This window comes from Pseudophryne corroboree, chromosome 1 (genome assembly GCF_028390025.1).
Source record: "Pseudophryne corroboree isolate aPseCor3 chromosome 1, aPseCor3.hap2, whole genome shotgun sequence".
Taxonomy (NCBI): Eukaryota; Metazoa; Chordata; class Amphibia; order Anura; family Myobatrachidae; genus Pseudophryne; species Pseudophryne corroboree.
In genome coordinates, this window is record NC_086444.1 from 255,330,021 (window position 1) to 255,354,220 (window position 24,200).

The window sequence follows — 24,200 nt, forward strand, 5'->3', positions numbered from 1 at the left end:
TTTTTTAATAATTCAACTGACAGGGTTTTGTTTTTGTTTTTTATTGCTCTGTGAATAAAATGCTATAAAATAAATATAAAAAAAAAAAGGACCGTATGTATGTACATGACAAGCTCCATTCGGCAGATTTGTCTAGATCTGCTATGGGTGTAATAGTTGCAGTGCACACTTCAGTCCCCTTTTCCCAACTGACCTGTCCAAAATAAGCTTTGGGTGGGCTTATCTGAATCAATTCATTTGAATTTTTCTAAAATACCAAGGGGGCAAGGAGCATGCAGTGGGATGACCCAGATGGATACATTTGTAATGGAGGAAGTCTGCATTTTCTTCAATGGTGCTCAGCGGTAAGCAGATAAATTTTGCAGGTGTTGTGGTTTGGGTTGTACGGGATGGTGTGAGGTAGAAGCAAAAGAGGTTGTGGTCAGAGAGCAAGAAGACAGAGTTTGAGAAGCTGGAGATGATGCAGAGATGGAGCAACACAAAGTTCGGGCATAGTTGGCCAGGTTGGCACAGTGGTGGGAAATGCAGGGTGGGGGCGTGGCTTGACATAGGGGCAGGAAGGGAGCATAATACTGCACAGGAGGCTGTTGGTGGGGGGGGGGGGGGGGGGGGGGCATGGCTACATGATCATGTCATCATGGCCATGCTCCCCGATGTACATTGCCAAAATTATTGCATCAACGGTCGCCATTTCACTTAGTAGGCAACATGCGACTCAGGAGACTTGCACACTATTCTGGGTGGCCGGGAGTGCCACCCAACTTTCGGGAGCCTCCCAGCCATTCCAGGAGAGTAGGCATGTATGGGTTCAGGATGTGTCCATCACGATGTATGGGAAATGTTGTCCATTGGGATAGAAAACAAGGATTTTAGAAGCGGCATTACCAGTAAGGTTGCCTATAGGGATGTTGAAATCTCATAGAATAAGAGTGGGAGGTCAGTGGAAAGAAAGAAAGCCCAGATGGCAAACGTGTAAAGGAATTGGGAAGCTGGGACTGAGAGGTAGTAGATAATGCAATAGAGAGGTGTAGTGTGAATGGTGTGTGTTGCAGTACAACTGTGTACTTATTACCTACAGTGTACAATCCATATTTCTGATATTGTTTTCTGATCATTTGCTGTACGTATTTTTCGTTAGCCCTGCCTTATGTCTTACCTAGTGCAAGACTTATTACAACTATAGGTGCGAAGCAAAGTCAGAGCTGGGCTGGCAAATTCAAATGCCCGTCCGATTGTGATGCATGATTGACAAATTATGTGGAATAATGTATACCCAGCTTTAAATATAAAATTTTTCTTAAATATAAAAAATAGGATTTTAATTACCTACCAGTAAATCCTTTTCTCGTAGTCCGTAGAGGATGCTGGGGTCCACATTAGTTCCATGGGGTATAGATGGGTCCACCAGGAGCCATTGGCACTTTGAGAGTGGGGGCTGGCTCCTCCCTCTATGCCCCTCCTACCAGACTCACTCTAGAAACTGTGCCCGAGGAGATGGATAGCTTCACACAGATAGTGGCAAGATTCACACCACCTCACACATACAAGGCAAACCAAGCTAACCAGCTTGAAAAATCAGCAACGGCTGAACAATATTACTTAACCAAGTAACAAAACAGTACTTAACCAAGAACAAAGCAGTACTGAACTAATAAATCACTGCAGGATAACAAAGTGCTGGGCGGGCGCCCAGCATCCTCTACGGACTACGAGAAAAGGATTTACCGGTAGGTAATTAAAATCCTATTTTCTCTTACGTCCTAGAGGATGCTGGGGTCCACATTAGTACCATGGGGATGTACCAAAGTTCCCAGAATGGGAGGGAGAGCGTGGAGGCTCCTGCAGAACCGATTGACCAAACTGTAGGTCCTCAGAGGCCAAAGTATCGAACTTGTAGAACTCGGCAAATGTTTTCGACCCTGACCAAGTAGCTGCTCGGCAAAGCTGTAAAGCCGAGACACCCCGGGCAGCCGCCCAGGAAGAACCCACCTTACGAGTAGAGTGGGCCTTAACAGACTTTGGACACGGCAATCCTGCCGTAGAACACGCATGCTCGATAGTGAACCTGATCCAGCGAGAGATCGTGTGCTTAGAAACTGGACACCCTATTCTCTAGTGATCGTACAGGACAAACAGAGAGTCCAATTTTATGTGACGAGAAGTCCTCTTCACATAGATTTTCAAAGCCCTTACAACATCTAAGGACTTTGAGGAAATTGAGGAGTCAGTAGCAACTGGCACCACAATAGGTTTGTTGATATAAAAAGCCGACACAACCTTCGGAAGTAACTGCTGGCGTGTCCAGAGCTCAGCTCTATCCTCATGGAAGATCAAATAGGGGCTTTTACAGGATAAAGCCCCCAACTCCGACACACGTCTAGCAGAAGCTAAGGCCAACAAAGTGACAGCCTTCCACGTGAGAAACTTGACCTCAACTTCCTGTAGAGGCTCGAACCAATCCGATTGGAGGAACTGCAACACCACGTTAAGATCCCAGGGCGCCGTAGGTGGCGCAAAGGGAGGCTGGATGTGTAGAACTCCTTTCAAAAATTCTGAACCTCAGGGAGGGCAGCCAATTGTTTCTGGAAGAAAATGGATAAGGCCAAAATCTGGACCTTTACGGATCCCAACCTCAGACCTATATCCACACCTGCCTGCAGGAAGAGTAGAAACTATCCCAGTTGAAACTCCACTGTAGGAAACTTATTGGATTCACACCAAGATACATACTTTTTCCAAATGCAATGGTAATGTTTAGACGTTACTCCTTGTTTAGCCTGTATCAGGGTAGGAATTACTTTGTTCGGAATGCCCTTCTGAGCTAATATCTGGCGTTCAACCTCCATGCCGTCAAACGTAGCCGCGGTAAGTCTTGATAAGCGAACGGCCCCTGTTGCAACAGGTCCTCCTGAAGAGGAAGAGGCCTCGGATCTTCCAGCAGTAGATCCAGAAGATCCGCGTACCAAGCCCTTCTTGGCCAGTCCGGAGCAATGAGGATTTCCTGAACTCTTGTTCTCCTTATGAGTTTTAGAACTCTTGGAATGAGTGGAAGTAGACGGAACACGTACGGAGACACCAGGGCGTCCACTGCCACAGCTTGCGGGTCCCTTGACCTGGAACAATACCTCCGAAGCTTCTTGTTAAGATGGTAGGCCATCATGTCTATTTGAGGTACACCCCAAAGATCTGTCACCTCTGTACACCTCCGGATGGAGGCCCCATTATCCTGGATGGAGATCGTGTCTGCTGAGGAAGTATGCTTTCCAGTTGTCTACTCCCGGAATGAAGATTGCTGACAGCGCCAACGCGTGCTTTTCTGCCCAGAGGATGCTTCTTGTTACCTCTGACATTGCAGCTCTGCTCTTCATTCTGCCCTGTCTGTTTATGTAGGCGACCGTCGTTACATTGTCCGACTGCACTTGAATGGTTCGATCTCGCAGAAGATGGGCCGCTTCCAGAATGTTTATTGGAAGACTGGATTCCAGGCTTGACCACCTTCCTTGGAAGGTTTCCCCCTGAGTGACTGCGCCCCAGCTCCAGAGACATGCATCCGTGGTTAGAATGATCCAGTCCTGAATCCCGAACCTGCGGCCCTCTAGAAGGTGAGGTAGTTGCAGCCGCCAGAGGAGTGAAATCCTGGCTTTCGGCGACAGACGTATTCTATGGTGCATGTGTAGATGAGATCCCGACCTCTTGTCCAGGAGATCCAGTTGGAAGGACCGAGCATGAAACCTTCCGTACTGCAGAGCCTCGTAAGATTCAACCATCTTCCCCAGAAGGCGAATGCACTGATGAACCGATACCCGGGCTGGTATCAGGACGTCCCGGACCATTGTTTGAATCACCAACGCTTTCTCCTCTGGCAGAAACACCCTCTGCACTTCCATGTCGAGGATCATTTCCAGAAAAGACAATCTCCTTGTTGGCTCCAAATGTGATTTTGGAAGGTTCAAGATCCAACCGTGGTCCCTGAGCAGACGAGTCATGAGACCAATGGACTGCAACAACGTCTCCCTGGACTATGCCTTTATCAGCAGAACGTCCAGATATGGGATTATGTTCACCCCGTCTGCGGAGGAGAACCATCATCTCTGCCATCACCTTGGTGAACACCCTCGGTGCTGTGGAAAGGCCGAATGGCAGCGCCTGAAATTGATAGTGGCTGTCTAACAGTGCAAATCTGAGATAAGCCTGGTGCGGCAGCCAAATCGGAATCTGGAGGTATGCATCCTTGATATCCAGGGATACCAGAAACTCTCCCTCCTCCAGACCTGAGATCACTGCCCTGAGAGTCTCCATTTTGAATTATTTTTTTTGATTAGAGTATTTTTATTCAACACGAATGGAATCAATACAGACATTGCAGTGTACACTGAGAACTTCAGTTGGTGTTTTACAATGTATTCAACCACACATTCTTCCCATACAATAGATGTATATAATACGTGTATCAGGTAGTCACAGGTCCACATAGTGTCAACCCGCAAAATTCTGCATGAATTGTTTTAAGAAGGTACGAGTAAGTGAAGGAGATCACCTTGACCCGACCCAGTGAACATAAAAAGGCCTTTATGGGGAAGGGGAGGAGCGCCGGGGGAGAATCCCCGAACTGTGATTGCAAGGCATGCCTGAGCTGTAAAAATCTATAAAAGTAAGAGTTCGGGAGACCAAACTCCTTCTTTAGTTGCTGAAAGGATTTCATTGTACCATTACTATACAACTGGGATATGGAAGTTACTGAGTACGGAGCCCAAACCACCACCCCCCCCCCCCTCCTCCAGAGACCCCAGTTCATGGAGCGATGCGGAGTGCCAGAGAGGAGTATCAGGGTCCAAACTTTTGTACTCAAGCATATGCGTCAAAGCCAGCCAGATTTTCATGGCCTGAAAAACAATAGGAGGGGACAGTCTAGAAGCGCTCCCTCCCGCCAGAATCTGCGCCGGAGAAAGGTCTGGGTAGTAACATCTGAGAAACGCCCAACATAGACCAGCCTCCTCACCTCCCCGCAACCAAATACCAATGTGTGCCAACTGGGCCGCATAGTAATATAGTTGAAAGTGAGGCAAGGCCAAGCCACCGTCAACTTTTTGTCTAGTGAGGGTATTTAACTTTATTCTAGGCCTATTATTGGCCCATATTAGAGATGTTAATATTCTTATATTAAGTTCTTAAAGAAGGCAGGAAAAATGTACACAGGGGATTGCGAAAGAACATACAGTAGTTTGGGCAAAATTATCATTTTAATAAGGCTAACCCTACCCGTCATTGTCAGCGGGAGTTTACACCAAGCCCTCGACTTGCGTACAATCAGCTGTACAAGTAGGTCAAGGTTCAAGGGTATAAAATCCGAAGGGTCATTAGTAACCTGGATCCCAAGGTATTTAAACTGGCCTGTCCAGCTTAGCGGCAGGGAAATCCTCGGAGCCCGGGGAGGAGAGCCAATAATGGACATTATAAATGATTTGGACCAGTTTATGCAGAGACTGGAAAAACCGCTAAAGGTTTCTATGACCTGCAATACTATAGGCATATCCACAACGTAGTCATGTAAGAAGAGCAACAGGTCATCCGCATAAAGGGCTATTTTGTTAGTGCAGGGGCCCGTGTCCACTCCCCCAATGTCCGGGTGCGATCTAACCAAGCAAGCCAAGGGTTCGATGGCTAAGGCAAACAAGGCCGGAGAGAGGGGGCATCCCTGTCTGGTGCCCCGAGTCAAAGTAAAGGAGGAAGAGATATAGCCATTACCCAAGATCCTGGCGCGTGGACTTTGATATAGCAATTTAATCCATCGCATAAAATTAGGGCCGAAGCCCATACATGTCATGACTCCCCACAGATATGGCCATTCGATGCTGTCGAATGCCTTAACCACATCCAGCGAAACTACAACCGCGTCCGAGGGGAAGTCGTGGGGAGCCTTCAAAATAGTGTAAAGCCTGCGCAAATTAATGGACGTGGATTTCCCTGGCATGAAGCCAGATTGATCCTGGTGTATTATCGATTCAATAACCAAGTTAAGCCGGACCGCAAGAATTTTTGCCAGGATCTTGGCATCGGTAGGGATAAGGGAGATTGGCCAATAGTTTGGGGTCCTTACCGGGCTTTGGCAGTACTATAATAACGGCCTCAGACATTGAGGGAGGAAGCTGATTAGTGGCAAATATATCTGTATACATCTCATGCAACTTCGAACCAAAGAACTGTATCTATTGTTTATACAGCTCGGTGGGAATGCCATTGCTTCCCGGAGACTTACCACTGGGAGACATTCCCACTACCGCGGTCACCTCTTCCAAAGTCAAAGGCGCGTCTACAATATCCCTAGTCTCGGGGGAAAGCCGGGGAAGGGGTATATTGGACAAGTACAGGTCCAAGTCTTCCCCGGAGCACGTCAGCTGAGAGTCATAAACCTCTTTAGAGTGTGAGAGGAACATCTGCGCTATGTCAGGGGTATTATCTACTATGGAACCGTCAGGGCCAGACATCTGCACTATCGTAGTCCCAGTACGGTCGTAATGCACCAAATGGGCCAATAAACTACCTGGTCTGTCCGCCTGCATATATATATTGGTTGCCCTAAACAAAAAGGAGCATGCATTTTTATCCGAAAGGTGAGCCAGCCAGGCCTCCTGAGCTAACAGCCAACGTGCCCTTAGCGCAGATGTTCCCTCTGTCAAATAGCGGGTCTCCAGATCCCTATAGTCAAATTCAAGCTGTCTCACCGTCGCTCTGTACTCTATCTTGCGGGCAGCAATTTTAGCGATCAGTGTACCATGTAAATAAGCTTTGAATGCATCCCATACTGCCGTGGCCGAGCCCGCGTTATCCGCAAAGAATCCCTCCCACCTAGACTGTAAATCCGGGCACTCTCCCAGCTGGACCAGCCAGGACGGATGCAACCTCCAATATAACTGTCCCCTCCGACACTCCACATCGAGATACAGCAGCAGGGGTGAATGATCGGACACCCCCCGTGCCTCATACTGAACATCTGTTATGCTAGGTAGAAGCTCAGGCGAGACCAGGGCCAGGTCGATTCTGGAGAAGGAGCCATACGCACTAGAGAAACAGGAGTATTGCCTAAGCGTAGGGTACAGAGCCCTCCAGACATCTACCCACTGCATGCTATCTATAAAGTCCGCAAACTTAGATTGAGATGTAGATGGGCCACCCCCCCCCCTCCCCCCACCCCCCCCCCCGGATCCAGAGAAGACCTCCATCTATCCAGAGAGGCATCCAACACATTATTAAAATCTCCTAGACAATATAACAGGAGTATGTGGAGAGGAAGCAATAAATGAGGCTGCCTTCTGCAGGACATCATACGAGAATGGGGGAGGAACATATACAGACAAAATAAAGAAATTACGAGAGTACAACTTGCATTCCAGAAACACGAACCTACCATATGGTTCCGTGTTTACCGTGATTAATTCAAACTGTACAGTTCTTCTTATCATGACCGACACTCCTCTAGAATAGGAGTGAGAGGAATGATACGCCCAACCCACCCAAGGCCTGCGGAGCGACAACAGTCTATTTCCCTCCAGATGATATTTCCTAATCATTTTGAATACTAGGGATCGCTTTACTTTATTATTAATGCCCCGGACATTCCATGCCAAAAACTTTAAGGCAGACATGTCGTCCGTTGTACCATCTGAGACACAGCATTCAGTGACCCTACAAGGTGAAAAAAAAGCCCCACCATCAACAATATCCGGGTATCTACCTGCCCGTACTGAGTACCATCCCTGAAACCATATCGTCCGCAGGCCCCGGGTCCCAAGCCAAACCCCCCTAAATAGCACAGCATCACCTCACAATGTGGTAAACAGAAAAAGAAATAAAAAAACAGCAGGTAGACAACAATCATCCCAACAACCGCCCCCCTCCCCGTATACCTCCCCGAACTGTGGCCTACACATATCTCTAACAGAACTCCAACCCTGGTGATCCCGCTATGCGTAACATACGGATCCAAACAAAACCCCCCAATACAAAACCCGATGCTTAAAAGTCACTACACAGCAAAGTGCAGGACAGCTAATACAAAAGGAAGCTCCCCGGACTTATACTTGCATACCGTAGACCCATGTAGAAAGGAAACTGGATGTCAGTCCGGAGCCAGCTGGCGGGCACCCGGAGCGTATCTGTCCAGCCAGGCCGCCGCCTCCCTTGGAGAGCTGAAGAACTTAGTCTCCCCATCCGCCACCACCCGCAGTCTGGAGGGAAACAGCATCGAATAGGGAAGATTCAGGTCACGAAGACGCCGCTTGATGGGCAGAAACTGGGCCAGATCTTTTTGGACATCCGCTGCAAAATCTGGAAATGCCGACACCCGAACACCATTTCAAAGCAAGGGGCCCTTCGTGCGGCCCAAGCGCAAGATGGAGTCCCGGTCTTTATAGTGCAGAAACTTAGCAATAAATGTTCGTGGTGGTGCACCTGGGGGCAAAGGCCGGAAAGGTACCCGGTGCGCCCGCTCCACCGCAAACTGGGGCGTAAAGTATTCAGCGCCATACGCCTCTTTCAGCCAGGATTCTAGGAAATCCTCAGGGTGTGCCCCCTCTTCCTTTTCAGGCAGACCCACGAATCTCACATTATTTCTGCGAAGTCGACCCTCCATATCCAGGAGTTTAGTTTGCAGTGTTGAGACTTGTTATGTAACCGCAGATACAGACAGTTGTAGGGGGCCGCTGAGGTCTTCTAGATTAGAGACCCGCGTCTCTGTTTCGCCGACCCTCTCCCGGACACGCTGGACGTCCTGGCGTAACAGCGATAAGTCGCACTGCACCTTCTCCATTTTGTCCGACAGACGTTGTTCGCTGGCCGCTATGGCCTCCAGGACATGCTGAGTGGAAGGAGCAGACGGCTGCATGTCCGCGCCTGAGCCAGCCCAATCTGGGGGAGTCGGTTTGGTAGAAGGAGAGGGCTTAGGGGACGACTGTGTCGGCTGGGCCGCAGGCTGGCGGGCAAACTTCTCCAATTTAGCCGCAGACGCGCTCTGGCCTCCCTTCACCATAGTAACAAGGCCCTAGCAGCGCTCAAAGTCCCGATATTCAGTGTCAGAAAGCACAGCAGTAGGGAAGAGAAGCAGCTTCAGCAGCACTCCAGAGCACAGGGCATCCAGCAGCAAAACTTAGAGGAGGGGGGGGGGGGGCAGAGGGACCTGGGGTCGGTATTATGAGGTGTGATATTCAGCAAGAGGCAAAGGGCATAATGCAGGGCAGCTCATGCTAGAGCAAATCATCCAGCCCTGCATCCTTTCAGCAGGTCCGATCCACACAGGCAGGATATATGTTTGCTGCTGCAGCCAAGATGGCCGCCAGACCCACAGTCTCACTCCCCTCTGCACATCCACCCCAATCCCGGGCACCAGGGGCCCAGAAGCGGCCTGGCAAGGTTTTCAGCAGGTGCAGGTGTGGGGCGCCGCACACCCAAGGCGCTGGATAGCTCAAACTTCACCACGGGTTCGCGCGCGCGGCACCACAGCGGAGCTCCGAAAATTTAGGCCGGGGATTCTATGGCGGCCTAGGCCCGAAGTTCGGGCGCAGGCTGGCAGCTTCGGCTGGAGACCTCAGGCGACGCCCGCCGCTTCCCCACAGGCAGTTAGCGCGGCCCGGCCGAAAATGAGCCTCAGATAGGGCCCCAGGATGATATTAAGATTAATAGTCCAGGGAGCTCCACAATCCCGCTGCCTATCCGCTAGCTGCCGTGGCCAACCCCCCCCCCCCCCCCACCTCCATTTTGAATTTGAACACCTTCAGGTAAGGGTTCAGTGATTTCAAGTTCAAAATTGGTCTGACCGAACCATCCGGTTTCTGTACAACGAAAAGGTTTGAATAATAACCCTTGCTTTGCAAATGAGGTGGAACTGGAACAATGACCTGTGACTTTTCCAATTTTTGGATGCCTTCCTGTAGGATAGCCTTGTCTGTCAGCAAGGTTGGCAAGCCTGTTTTGAAGAATTGTGAGGCGGGAGTTCTTGAAACTCCAGTCTGTACCCCTGGGACACAATATCCTGTACCCAGGGATCCAGGCCGGACAACCCCCAGACGTGGCTGAAACGCCTGAGTCTCGCACCCACCAACCCTTCTTCCAGGCTGTGCAGTCCACCTTCATGCTGAGAATTTTGATGAACCAGAAGCAGGTTTCTGGTCCTGGGAGCCTGTGGGAGCAGGCTTTTTGGATTTTTCCCTACCACCTCTAAAGAAGGTGGTAGGAGGCTTTGACTTCTTTGCCTTAGCGGTCCGAAAAGACTGCAAAGCAGCTTCAGAAAATGGTTTCTGTGTAGGAGGCGTAGCAGAGGGAAGGAAAGGTGACTTACCGGCAGTTGCCGTGGAAATCCAAGCATCCAATGCTTCCCCAAATAGAGCCTGACCTGTGTAGGGTAGGTTCTCCACACTTCTCCTGGACTCCGCATTGCAGACCATTGGTGTAGCCAGAGTCCCCTGCAAGCTGATACCAACATGGAAGATATCCGCGCAGTCAGCATACCCAGGTCCTTCATGGATTCCACCATGAACCCCGCAGAATCCTGTATGTTACGTAAAAACAATTCAATGTCACTTCTATCCATTGTATCCAAATCCTCTAGTAATGTGCCTGACCACTTTACTATGGCTTTAGAAATCCACCCACAGGCAATAGTGGGCCTTAACGCCACCCCTGAAGCAGTGTAAATGGATTTGAGCATAGTGTCAATCTTACAATCAGCCGGTTCTTTTAATGCGGTAGATCCAGGGACAGGTGAAACCACCTTTTTAGACAGTCTGGTGACAGATGCGTCAACAATGGGTGGGTTTCCCCATTTTTTCCTATCCTCCTCAGGGAAGGGAAAAGCAACCAGAACCCTCTTTGGACCTGGAATTTTTTTCTCCGGGTTTTCCCAGGGTTTTCAAATGTAGCGTTTAATTCTTTAGACGCGGGGAAGGTTAGCGAGGTTTTCTTATTGTCAGTGAAGAAAGCCTGCTCAAATGTAGTGTCACTAATGTTTAACACATCTCTAAGGGCCTCAATCATGAGCTGCACCCCCTTTGCAAGAGATGCCGGCCCCCTCAGCACGTCCCCATCACCGTCTGCAGTATCAGAGTCGGTATCCGTGTCATCTTGCATAATTTGGGCAAGTGCACGTTTCTGTGGGAACATGCTAGGGGATTTTGCAGGAATAGGAACAGAGCCTGACCAAACTGCCATAGATGTCTTTAACACCTGAGTTTCAGTCTCAGTATTAGCTACCCTAGTAGACAGGGTCGGATTGGCCATTGCCTGTACCGGGGAAGTCCCCAGTGGGCCGAGTGGCGTGCGGGGCCGCTTCTCATATGTGGCTCCGCCCCCCCTACGTCGCGGCTATCAGCAGCTATAGGGAGCAGCACAGCCCCTACCTGTGGAGGTGGAGGTCCGCGCCAGCAGGAGAGACTGTGCAGCAGCGGGTCCTGCAGCAGAGCCGGCCCCAGCCATAACGCAAACTGGGTACGACTTTGACTTCTACTGGTTCTGGGCACAGTGGAGCAGATCCTTACTGCAGCGCCACCACCTCCTCTCCCGGGCTCCAGCCTGCAGCTTGCTATGGGGGGTTTAAAAAGAGGGCGTGGCCACGGGGGTCCTTGAATAGGCCACGCCCCCAACTTTGCCTTGGGTCAACTGATCGTCTGTGTGGCCCGTAGCCTGCCTGCCTCCCTCCGTGCTGTGGGGACCTGGAGGTAACATTTGACTTATATTTATGTATGCATGCATACATACATATATGGGCTTGTGTGGAGGGTGGTGACTCCAGGGAACGGGTTGGGTGGGTGTAGTGAATGGGATGTAATATACTGTGTGTGTGTGTGTGTGTGTGTGTCTGTGAAGTGTCACCCTCCCCCCACCTCCCGTGTTCTGTGAAGTGTCACCCCCCCAGTGTTCTGTGAAGTGTCACCCCCCCAGTGTTCTGTGAAGTGTCACCCCCCCCCCCCGTGTTCTGTGAAGTGTCACCCCCCGTGTTCTGTGAAGTGTCACCCCCCCAGTGTTCTGTGAAGTGTCACCCCCCCAGTGTTCTGTGAAGTGTCACCCCCCCCCAGTGTTCTGTGAAGTGTCACCCCCCCCCAGTGTTCTGTGAAGTGTCACCCCCCCCCAGTGTTCTGTGAAGTGTCACCCCCCCCCAGTGTTCTGTGGTGTCACCCCCCCCCAGTGTTCTGTGAAGTGTCACCCCCCCCCAGTGTTCTGTGAAGTGTCACCCCCCCCCCCCAGTGTTCTGTGAAGTGTCACCCCCCCAGTGTTCTGTGAAGTGTCACCCCCCCCCCCAGTGTTCTGTGAAGTGTCACCCCCCCCCCCAGTGTTCTGTGAAGTGTCACCCCCCCCCCCAGTGTTCTGTGAAGTGTCACCCCCCAGTGTTCTGTGAAGTGTCACCCCCCCAGTGTTCTGTGAAGTGTCACCCCCCCCAGTGTTCTGTGAAGTGTCACCCCCCCAGTGTTCTGTGAAGTGTCACCCCCCCAGTGTTCTGTGAAGTGTCACCCCCCCAGTGTTCTGTGAAATGTGTCACCCCCCGTTATATTAGTGTCACCCCCCAGTGTTCTGTGAAGTGTCACCCCCCGTTATATTAGTGTCACCCCCAAAGTGTTCTGTTATTATGTCACCCCCCAGTGTTCTGTCACTGTGCCCCCCCAGTGTAATGTTAGCGTCACTCCGCAGTGTTCTGTGTCACTTTGTCACACCCACCTCTGTGTGTTCTGTCTCAGTCACTGTGTCACCCCCCCCCCCCTCTTCCTGTCTGTGTTCTGTGTCTGTACAGGTCAGGGCCGTAACAAGGTGTGTGCCGATGGTGCCTTGCCCACAGCGCAAGTGCAGTGAAGGCGCACCATATGGCAGCATACCCCGACCTATGGCTGTTTTGGTCAGTGATGGAGTAGTGAAATTTCTGCTGTCCGCCGGTGCCTGCCTTTGTAAGCGACGGGGAGCACGCCATTTGGTGTTACCCGTCATGCGGTAATTCTGGCTGTGAACTCCGCCGCCACCTCTGAAGTGGAGAGGGAGCGCTCCTTCAGCCACCTGGTCCTGTATAGGAGCCGCCGCTGCCTCTATTGATGCCGCCAGGGAGACCCACCGCTGCCACCTCTGAAGTGGAGAGAGAGAGCGCTCCTTCAGCCGCCTGGTCCCGTATAGGAGCCGCCGCTGCCTCTACTGTGACACCCGCCGCAGCCTGAGCACTGGAGAGGGGACTGTGAGCGCCAGTAAATGAGTGTCTGCGCCTGGTAGTCCTGGATGCCGCATCTCCCTAACAGGTAACTTGAGAAACACACACACACACTCACTCACTCTCTGTTGTTGAGTGTCTGCGCCTGGTAGTCCTGGATGCCGCATCGCCCTAACAGTGACTTGAGACACACACACACATACTCACTCTCACTCTCTGTTGCTGTAATATGTAACAAAGGGTGATTCTGCTGCTGTAATGTGTAAAACGGGACTCTGCTGCTGTAATGTTTAAAACGGGACTCTGCTCCTGTAATGTGTAAAATGATACTCTATGTGCCGTACTGTGCAAAATACCTGCCGTACTGTGTAAAAGGGAGCTCTGGCCTGCCGTACTGTGTAAAAGGAAGCTCTGCCTGCCTTACTGTGTAAAAGGGAGCTATGTGGACACGCCCCTTCCCTATAAAGCCACGCTCCTATATTTTGGCGCGCTCCTACGGCGCGCATTGGCCCAGTTTTGTATTTGGGGGAGGGGGCGCCGATGCAGTTTTTTTGCACAGAACGCTAAAATGTCTAGTTACGGCACTGGTACAGGAGCCTCACCCCTCCACGCCACACAGGTCAACCTGCCTCACAGGCACCATGCAGATGCAATGCCTGGCATGCGCTGTCTCTTCGGCACGCTGTCCCTTTGTGAAGTATGGGAGGGAGGGCGCAAATTTATAGTTTGCAGGGGGTCGCCGAACACCCTAGCACCGGCCCGGCCCCTATAAGTAAAGTCTAGATCCGCCACTGGTATAAGTCTACTCTGACCTCTGCCTGCGCTCCCGGCCACCACCAGCCTGTAATACCAGCCTGTCTGCTGGGAGGGGGGAAGAAGCTGGAAGAAATGGTGTCATGGAGCCTGCCCTGATTGCAGCAGCCAGACAGATCTCCATCTACCACTATCGGGTACTGCAGTTTGTAGGACATTTTTTTAAAGATTGAGAGCTGTAGTGCCAGTGTAACATGGAGATCTGGATGGGGGGGTGTAACAGTATGCAGAAGAGGAATACTCTCAGTTCAATTTCCTCCAGCCCACTTTGCCCGGCCATGAGAATTCTTTAGTGCAGCGCTGTAGTGTAGCCGCAGCTCCCACACAAATAGAAGGGACAGTGAGGTGGGGGTGACATTTATTATGTGTAAAAGGGGCACTGCTTCCGTTGCTTCCGTTGACATGTGTTTAAGCACTGCTACAATGGCCATTATTATGTGTATAAGTGGCACTGCTACTGTGGGCATTATGTGTTTAAGCAGCACTGCTACCGTGGGCATTATGTATACAAGCGGTACTGATACCGTGCCAGTTATGTGAATAAGCGCCACTGATACTGTGCCCATTATGTGTATAAGCGGCACTGTTACTGTGGGCATTATTATGTGTTTAAGCGGCACTGCTACCGTAGGCGCAGGCACAGTTACTGTGGGCATTATTATGTGTATAAGCGGCACTGCTACCGTGGGCATTATGTGTATAAGCAGCACTGCTACCGTGGGCATTATGTGTATAAGCAGCACTGCTACCGTGGGCATTATGTATACAAGCGGTACTGATACCGTGCCAATTATGTGAATAAGCACCACTGATACTGTGCCCATTATGTGTATAAGCGGCACTGTTACTGTGGGCATTATTATGTGTTTAAGCGGCACTGCTACCGTTGACATTATGTGTTTATAAGAGGCACTGATACTGTGGTCATTATTATGTATATAAGCGGCACTGATACTGTGCCCATTATGTGTATAAGCGGCACTGATACCATGGCCATTATGTGTATAAGCGGCACTGCTACCGTTGGCATTATTATGTGTACAAACGGCACTGATACCGTGGGTATTATTATGTATGTAAGCAGCACTGATACCGTTTCCATTATTATGTGTATAAGCGGTACTGTTACCTTGGGTATTATTATGTATATAAGCGGCACTGATACTGTGGGCATGTGTATAATGGGTGTATCTGTGTAGCATAGCGTGAATATGGGGCACCACTCTGTGGTGTAATATGAAATAGAGGCACTATGGGGGTCATTCCAAGTTGATCACTCGCCACTGATTTTCACAGCGCAGCGATCATGTCAAACAGGGGCTGATCTGCGCAAGCATATGCATCACAGTGCGCATGCGCGTCGTACGGGTACAACAGCCGACGTGCGTTTGCACAGGATCTAGCGAAGCTTTGAGTCGCACTGGCGGTCGCAAGAAGATTGACAGGAAGTGGGAGTTTCTGGGTGTCAACTGACTGTTTTCTGGGAGTGTTTGGAAAAATGCAGGCGTGGCCGGGCGTTTGCAGTGCGGGTATCTGACGTCAATACCACGTCACTCGTCGCAGCAATCATCGCACAGAATAAGTAACTACAGGGCTGTTCTAGTTCTGCACAAAATGTGTTTGCAGGCGCTCTGCTGCACAGGCGTTCGCACTCCTGGAAAGCAAAAATACACTCCCCCCGTGGGCGGCGACTATGCATTTGCACGGCTGCCAAAACTAGCTAGCGAGAGCGATCAACTCGGAATGAGGGCCTATGTACAGTGTAATGACAATAAGGGGGAAATTCAAATGTTTGAAAAGTCGGTTGGGTGTCTGTCTATTAGATAGGAAAAAGCAGACACCCAACTGACTTTTCAAACAATTGAATATCCCCCTAAGAGTGTGCTACTGTGTTGCATAATTTGTATTGGGGGTACTATTGTGTGGCCACGCCCTTTCCATGTGATGCCGCACACCTTTTTTTGTGATACACGCCTTCTGCGCGCACTGTTCCTTTAGACAGTATGGGGGTTAGTGCTCAAATTTGTGTTTTACGGGGGGTGCCTAACACCCTACCATCGCCCCTGCCTCTGCTCAATGGGAGGGGAGTCGGTGTCAGGGGGAAAATTAGTTCCACCACCTCTCCAGAACCACTTTAAGCCCTGGTAGGGACAGACAACACACACAGAGGAGGGGAATGGGGAAGAAACTGGAGACAAGAAGGCTAACAGAAGGTGAAAGACAGACAGGTGATTGATAGATGAAGGCATACACACAGATAGGGAACAGACAGCAGAAAGTGGAACAATTGTCAAAGCATGGGGAAGCGAATTGCTCAGAATTGTTCACCCAGTGGAGATGCAGTAAAGGTAGGGTCAGGTGGTACAGCAGTAAGCTGTGCCCCCTATTTAAACAGGGTGGCTGCATACTTCCAATTGTGGCTGTCCCATTGGCGCAGAAGCCCTGCATCAAGTGACTGGACGAAGCTTGGCAGATAAAAGGGGAGAGAGGCAGAAACTGTGCAGAAGGTGGTCAGTGAATAGACAGAAGGAAACATGTATAAGGGAGAATGATATAGGTGTGAAAATTAGAAAAGAGGGTCTGGGAGAAACATGCAGGAGATGGACTGAGAGGGAGGAGGAGACGCACGCAGAAGATGGACTTAGTGGGGGAGATAGACTAAGGGTTTAATTCAATTCAACGCGGATTGGATAGCACCGCGAGGGAGCTTCTGGAGCTATTCAATGCAGCGCGATGCTAAGTCTGAGAATACACGTATTCCTGGACTAAATAAGGTGTATAGTCATGAGAACGGGCATTCTCTGACTAAACTGCCTCGCCGTGGTGCTTTTTGCACAGCGTTAGGTCACAAAGCAGCATTGCGGACCTAGTTTTGTTGAATTTCGGCTCGCACCCTTAGAAGGGTGCAAGAAGAAATCCTCTAGTCAGGGACAGCATCGCTCTCAATTGAATAGCACCAGGAGCTCCCTCCCAGTGCTATTCAATCCGTGTTGAACTGAATTGACCCCTTAGAAGCAGAGATAAATGAAGAAGATGGACTGAGATAGGAGTGTGCAGAGGATTAAATGTCACCCCAGTTTTAATTTAACTACTCCTGCTACAACACAATACTTTCTAAACTTTTAATGTGTTAGGTCCAGCTAATTTGACATGCTCTGCTTTTTGTTGGTGTAACTCCGCCTAAATTTTGAAGTAATCCCGCCTACTTTGGTATTGGCTCCGCCTGCAGTTGGTTTGGTGCCGCCCACATGAGGCCACTTCTAGAAACTTTTCCAGGGCCACTTTTGTTTCTCAATCCGTCCCTGCTAGTAGAGATCTGAGAAATCATTCATTTGATAGAAGTTAACCACTCAGGCTCAACAATAGGAATCTGAGACAAGGTATTACATTCCTGATTACATGGAATGGATTCTTCCTGAGAGGAAACATCTTCCGCAGCATATGACACAGAGTCCCTAGACATGGCTATGGGAGATATTAAACACACACACACACAAACACACAGGGAAATGTCAGACACAGGTTCCCCCCCCAAGCATGCCACAGAGAGACAGAGATTGGAGCCAACCCACACACAGTGCTTTTTGAGGTAGAACTAATAAAACTACCAGCGCTATCTGTTTACCTTAATAGACTACACAGACTTTACACAGCCTCTCTCCCCCCCCCCCCCCCCCCCTTCTACAACCCCCTGGTACCACACAGGATAGCTGGAGTTGCTTGGAGGGACAGCCCTCCCTGTCAGCGTCGGTGTAATAGGAGCTGCAGGCAGGAAAATAGCGCGTCTTCCCGCACAAATTCTTTATACTGGCCTGAGGATTCCGTCGCTACCCGGGGGATTCAGTCTCCGGTTAGCGTCTGTGTACTGAGGATTCTGCCACTAGCCTGGGGATTCAGTCTCCAGTTAGCGGCTGTGACCAGTTTAGGGTATTTAAACGCTGGCTCAGGACGCCCCTCATAGCGCAAACACTGTGTGCCGCTGATCCTTCCCCGGAGCGCAGCCGTTCAGAGCTGTGCTTTTACCCTTGTGTCGCCATAACTCACCACCTTCTATCTTCTGGCTCTGTTAGGGGGTGGCGGCATGCTGCGGGAGTGAGCGGTCGCCTGGGGCGGCTAACGATCATCTACCCTCCGGAGCTCAGTGTCCTGTCAGCGGAGATAGTTGCTCAGACCCCTCAGGGCAGACACTACTCCACCCACCCCCACCCCCCTAAGTCCCACGAAGCATGGAGGCTGTTGCCAGCAGCCTCCCTGTGCCTAAACTCTAATAAAATAATAAAACTAGAAAAACTCCTATGGATCTTCCCTAGCTGTGACCGGCTCCTCCGGGCACATTTTCTAAACTGAGTCTGGTAGGAGGGGCATAGAGGGAGGAGCCAGCCCACACTCTCAAACTCTTAGTGCCAATGGCGCCTGGTGGACCTGTCTATACCCCATGGTGCTAATGTGGACCCCAGCATCCTCTAGGACAGTGATGGCTAACCTTGACACTCCAGCTGTTGTTGAACTACACATCCCAGCATGCCTGCTACAGTTTTGCTATTTGGCCATGCTAAAACTGATGCAGGGCATGCTGGGATGTGTAGTTCAACAACAGCTGGAGTGTCAAGGTTAGCCATCACTGCTCTAGGACGTAAGAGAAATATTATTTAAGTTATGCTCTGACTTTTGTTTGATGTAACAATAATAGCTATATTCACTACGAGATGTATAGTGTATGTGTAGTATATTTATATAATAAAATCATTGGATTTCTGGAAAGAATGCGGAGAGTAGGTCTTGACAAGATGTGTCAGCCCTCTGCAAGTCATACTGTCATTATGCAATAGGAGTTAATAACAAAGCCAAGTATTGCACGGTAAAGTAATTGTATGGGTTAAGTTGTGCATATGGTTTGTCATATCTGTATTTTTACGTTTAGCATTCATCATCTATTACAATATTTTCAAGACAGAGTATATCCAAGAAAAAACACTTAGAACTTTATAATACAAATTGTGAAATGTTATTTTAACATGTTTAAAGTAGATTTATAATGCTCCAGATGTGATCATGTGGTGTGTAACTCACTAATAAACTCTCTTTCAGCTCCATTGAGGATATTGAATCAGAAGAAAATAGGTAAGAATATAATATGTTAATAAAGTAGAGTGTAATAAGAAACGTCTCAATTTATGATGACCACAAAAACTATGGAAGTGGGAACTTGCTTTAATGATATATTTTAAATGTGTATTCCAATAAATAAAAAAATATCACTCCTGTCTGCTCTGTCTAATTCTTCCATCGCGGTGACCACTGAAAGCTAAAACATTCTATTATGTTAACACAGTTGAGAGGGCAAATGTCAGTAGCCATTCAATCAGCTTCATAGACAGGACAGGGACTGCCTCTATTCTGCTAGCTGCTAAGGCCCTTCCTTTTTGTAGCAGTACATGCTCATGTCATAGTACTGATAAATACCACTGTAAAGGAGTGAATAAACGATGGTTGGTTAGAGTAGTTAACTTGTATGACATAGAAATTGGAAGAGCATAGCACAGTGGTTCCCACATGTGGTCCGTAACCACTTAACTGACAAATATTTTTTCCAAAAACCGCTCAGAAATTGTTGTGGTTTTTTATTATTGAATTAGGTTAATAATATTTAAATAAAGATTGTCCAAAAACGATTTTCTTTGAAAACAACAAAAACAAAAAATTATTACAAAAAAAACAAAAACATCAGTGCAAACATTGATGGTAGGAACACCGTGACCATGATGATCGGAGCATCATGACCATGGCGACTTCTGTCTCCAGGCATCAGATCCTCTGAGCAGCCCCTTAGGAAGGTGAAGGGCTGTTTTTCGGGGGGGGGTTTACATTTCCCCAGCGGCTGCTATTGTCTGCAGCTGCTGGGTGGGGGGTGCTGTCGGGCTGACTGATCAGCAGCACGGCAGGCACTGGGGGGGGGGGGGGGGGGGACCAGGAAGTAGAGGGACCAGGGTTCCTCTGAGGGCAGCATTTGCCTTCCTGTTGCTGCACAGTGAGCTTTCTGACTGGTCACATCTGACTGACCTTGTCAGTGAAAGCCCAGCCTGGTGTGGTTGCATCTGATACGACCATGCCAGGCAAGTGGTTAAGGCACCCCAGCAGTTCAGGTTTTAAGGATTCCATGCTTAGGAACAGGTGACTTAATTAGCAGTTTGACTAAACCATCTGTGCACAAGCAGAGATATCCCTAAAACATGGACTGTTGGGGTGCCCTGAGAACCTCGTTTGGGAACCACAGGCATAGCAGATTGATTAAAGGAAGATAGCTGGTTAGTGTGTATGTGCATAAAAAGGATAGGTGGATTAATAAAAATGAACAATGGAATTAGGGATACATGTGAAGTGTGATTAGATTTAAGTAAGTACAGTTCTATGCAGAAATATGAAAAATAGAAATAACCAATTTTTTGTGTATGCACATCAAGATTACTGCAGTTTATTTTCTTGTGTGATAACCATCTAAGTGAGATGTGAATGTCACCGCACTACCGTCTATACTTATCACCTTATTGAAAGTAGTTTGTTGTATTTTCTGTTTACCATTCCTGATGCTGACGCTTGTGTTTTTGACCTTTCCAGCAAACTGTCCCACCAGCCTGTACTGCTGTTCCTAAGGGATCCATACGTCTTGCCTAAAGCCAACGGTAATCAAACCTGTCATCTGTTAACTTCTGTTTACTGATCTGACCGAACACCTCTATGCCACATTGTTATTATAACTAAACGTCTTATGTCACATGTTATAATGAATTGTAACTGCAGAATACAAAATAGATTCATACATTACATTGCATTGCATATTGTTATTACATATATTTATGTTTATACTTCATTTCTTTTTTTTATGCTGTTTAAAGTAATATGCAACAATATACTAGAACGCAACTGTTAAAGGAAAATAATATAGCTATACTATGAATTGTAGGGTGTAAAAGCTATGTCTTTTTTTTCAGTAATCATGGCAACCATCAGAACAAAGTACCAAATGCCATCAGAACTATTTTCTGAACAGTTTAAATTGCAATGTAATGTCTTTTGAACATTTTGTTATTTTATATTGTAATATATTCTCCGTAAAGAAGTATTTTTGTGGTCGCTTCACTGAGCCCTATGGCTACTTTAAGATTAAGCCACAAATCCCCAAAACAAGAGGCAGATTCATTAGCCTTAGATTTTCCTTCCAATGATGTTGAACATTTTCAATTCATATGATTTTGTAGCTCTTAGCTAAGTACACACTATACAATAATTGGCCCGTTTGGCCAATAATTGGGAGAATGACCAAAGTTATTGTATAGTGTGTGTGTATACGAAAGATCATTTCGGCGATAATTCTGAAAAATCTTGCCCACACAAACGATCGATTTTCCGATCTATCGTCCCAAACCAAAAATATCCTGATATTGAGCAGTGTGTGTGCATTCTCAATAATCTGCCCATATTTCCTATGTTTCCCTCTCACTACATGATCCTCCTTGGGGCGGACATATTGCAAATGCAGTGTGATGTGGCAAAAAATTGGTAACTTTAAAAAAAAAAAAAAAAAATCATTTAGTGTGCAGCGGAGATAAAAAAATTATCCGAAAAATCATCCGATTGTCGGGCCAACCAAAAATCTGACAGTGTGTACCTAGCTTCATGTTGTAGGATTAACTAAGTGGTCAAATGGAAAATGACTTTTGCATGACATATTTGGATTACTCTTTTAGGCTACTAAAGTATATGTGGGAGGAACTAATTAGAATGTGGGAAGTCCAGTTAGTATAAATGTCTCAAAATTGTTAAAATATATTAGAAATCAGTTGCAAATTGACACATTTATATAGTGAAACCATTCACCTCTGTAAGCGGCGAGGATTATGTACTGGATGCCACTTATATTTGGAAAAATGGATAGATACTTTGAACTGTTACTCTTCATAAGGGTATTTTAGCCATTACCATGCTTAACGGTGGAGGTTCAAAGTTTTTCCAACATTCAGCCACTGTACATCTTGTTGCATTAAGAACATGGTGAATAAGCTTATTAGCATTTTCATTAAGACCATCAATACGAAAACTCAATAACGCACACCAGAGGCTGAGTGAAATTTAAATATTAAAGATATTTCCTAAAAGTATCTCAACTTTACTCCAAAATATACTAATTTTGGGGCATTTCCACCAAATGTGTATAAAGTCGCCGAATTGGCCACATGTCCTCCTAAAATTTGATTTATTGCTACTATGGAGAAGATCACTGCATCATTGCACAATAGATCAGTTAGGTTCGATACAATCTGAGAACCATAGTTTATGTATAATAATTTTTCTGTTCCTGAAATCCGATGTACTATAGTGCGTAGCAAGGCCATGGTTATTTCCCCTTATAGGGTTTATATTTTGGAGGGCTCACTGGTTTACTGGTGACCGCAGCTGGCATATGTGAATGATTATTTAAATTATGCTGGGGGGGGGGGGGGGGGAAAGAAAAAAGTGTTAATGAAATTATAAGAGGTTGGCCAGGTAACCTGGTCTTTCATGGTTGTCCCCCTCCTCCCTTTTCCTTTTTCCTTTTTTATTTCCCCCTCTTTCTCTATCGTCCTAGTGGATGCTGGGGTTCCTGAAAGGACCATGGGGAATAGCGGCTCCGCAGGAGACAGGGCACAAAAAGTAAAGCTTTTCCAGATCAGGTGGTGTGCACTGGCTCCTCCCCCTATGACCCTCCTCCAGACTCCAGTTAGATTTTTGTGCCCGGCCGAGAAGGGTGCAATTCTAGGTGGCTCTCATAAAGAGCTGCTTAGAGAAAGTTTAGCTTAGGTTTTTTATTTTACAGTGATTCCTGCTGGCAACAGGATCACTGCAACGAGGGACAGAGGGGAGAAGAAGTGAACTCACCTGCGTGCAGGATGGATTGGCTTCTTGGCTACTGGACATCAGCTCCAGAGGGACGATCACAGGTACAGCCTGGATGGTCACCGGAGCCGCGCCGCCGGCCCCCTTGCAGATGCTGAAGTAAGAAGAGGTCCAGAATCGGCGGCTGAAGACTCCTGCAGTCTTCTAAAGGTAGCGCACAGCACTGCAGCTGTGCGCCATTTTCCTCTCAGCACACTTCACACGCAGTCACTGAGGGTGCAGGGCGCTGGGGGGGGGCGCCCTGGGAGGCAAATGAAAACCTATTAAAAGGCTAAAAATACCTCACATATAGCCCCCAGAGGCTATATGGAGATATTTAACCCCTGCCTGTATTCACAAAATAGCGGGAGACGAGCCCGCCGAAAAAGGGGCGGGGCCTATCTCCTCAGCACACGGCGCCATTTCCTCTCACAGCTCCGCTGGTCAGGACGGCTCCCAGGTCTCTCCCCTGCACTGCACTACAGAAACAGGGTAAAACAGAGAGGGGGGGCAAATTTAATGGCAATATCTTGATATATATAATGCATCTATAAGGGAGCACTTATTATAAGGCTATCCCTGTCATATATAGCGCTTTTTGGTGTGTGCTGGCAGACTCTCCCTCTGTCTCCCCAAAGGGCTAGTGGGTCCTGTCTTCGTTTAGAGCATTCCCTGTGTGTCTGCTGTGTGTCGGTACGTGTGTGTCGACATGTATGAGGACGATATTGGTGTGGAGGCGGAGCAATTGCCAAATATGGGGATGTCACCTCCTAGGGGGTCGACACCAGAATGGATGCCTTTATTTGTGGAATTACGGGATAGCGTCAACTCGCTTAAGCAGTCGTTTGACGACATGAGGCGGCCGGACAATCAATTAGTGCCTGTCCAGGCGCCTCAAACACCGTCAGGGGCTGTAAAACGCCCTTTGCCTCAGTCGGTCGACACAGACCCAGACACAGGCACTGATTCCAGTGGTGACGGTGACGAATCAACCGTATTTTCCAGTAGGGCCACACGTTATATGATTTTGGCAATGAAGGAGGCGTTACATTTAGCTGATACTACAGGTACCACTAAACAGGGTATTATGTGGGGTGTGAAAAAACTACCTATAGTTTTTCCTGAATCAGAAGAATTAAATGACGTGTGTGATGAAGCGTGGGTTGCCCCTGATAAAAAGCTGATAATTTCAAAGAAATTATTGGCATTATACCCTTTCCCGCCAGAGGTTAGGGAGCGCTGGGAAACACCTCCTAGGGTGGACAAGGCGCTAACACGCTTATCAAAACAAGTGGCGTTACCT

The 24,200-nt window shown here is 48.3% G+C and overlaps 1 protein-coding gene across 2 annotated transcripts in view; it reads left to right on the forward strand.

Moving 5' to 3' along the window:
• SNX24 (sorting nexin 24) overlaps positions 1–24,200 on the forward strand; it is a 328,330-nt gene that overhangs the window by 299,105 nt on the left and 5,025 nt on the right. For both annotated transcript variants that reach the window (XM_063964216.1, XM_063964215.1), the window contains 2 exons: positions 19,076–19,108; positions 20,603–20,667. In XM_063964216.1, coding sequence (XP_063820286.1) covers positions 19,076–19,108; positions 20,603–20,667 — 98 coding nt within the window. The remainder of the gene's footprint in view (positions 1–19,075; positions 19,109–20,602; positions 20,668–24,200) is intronic.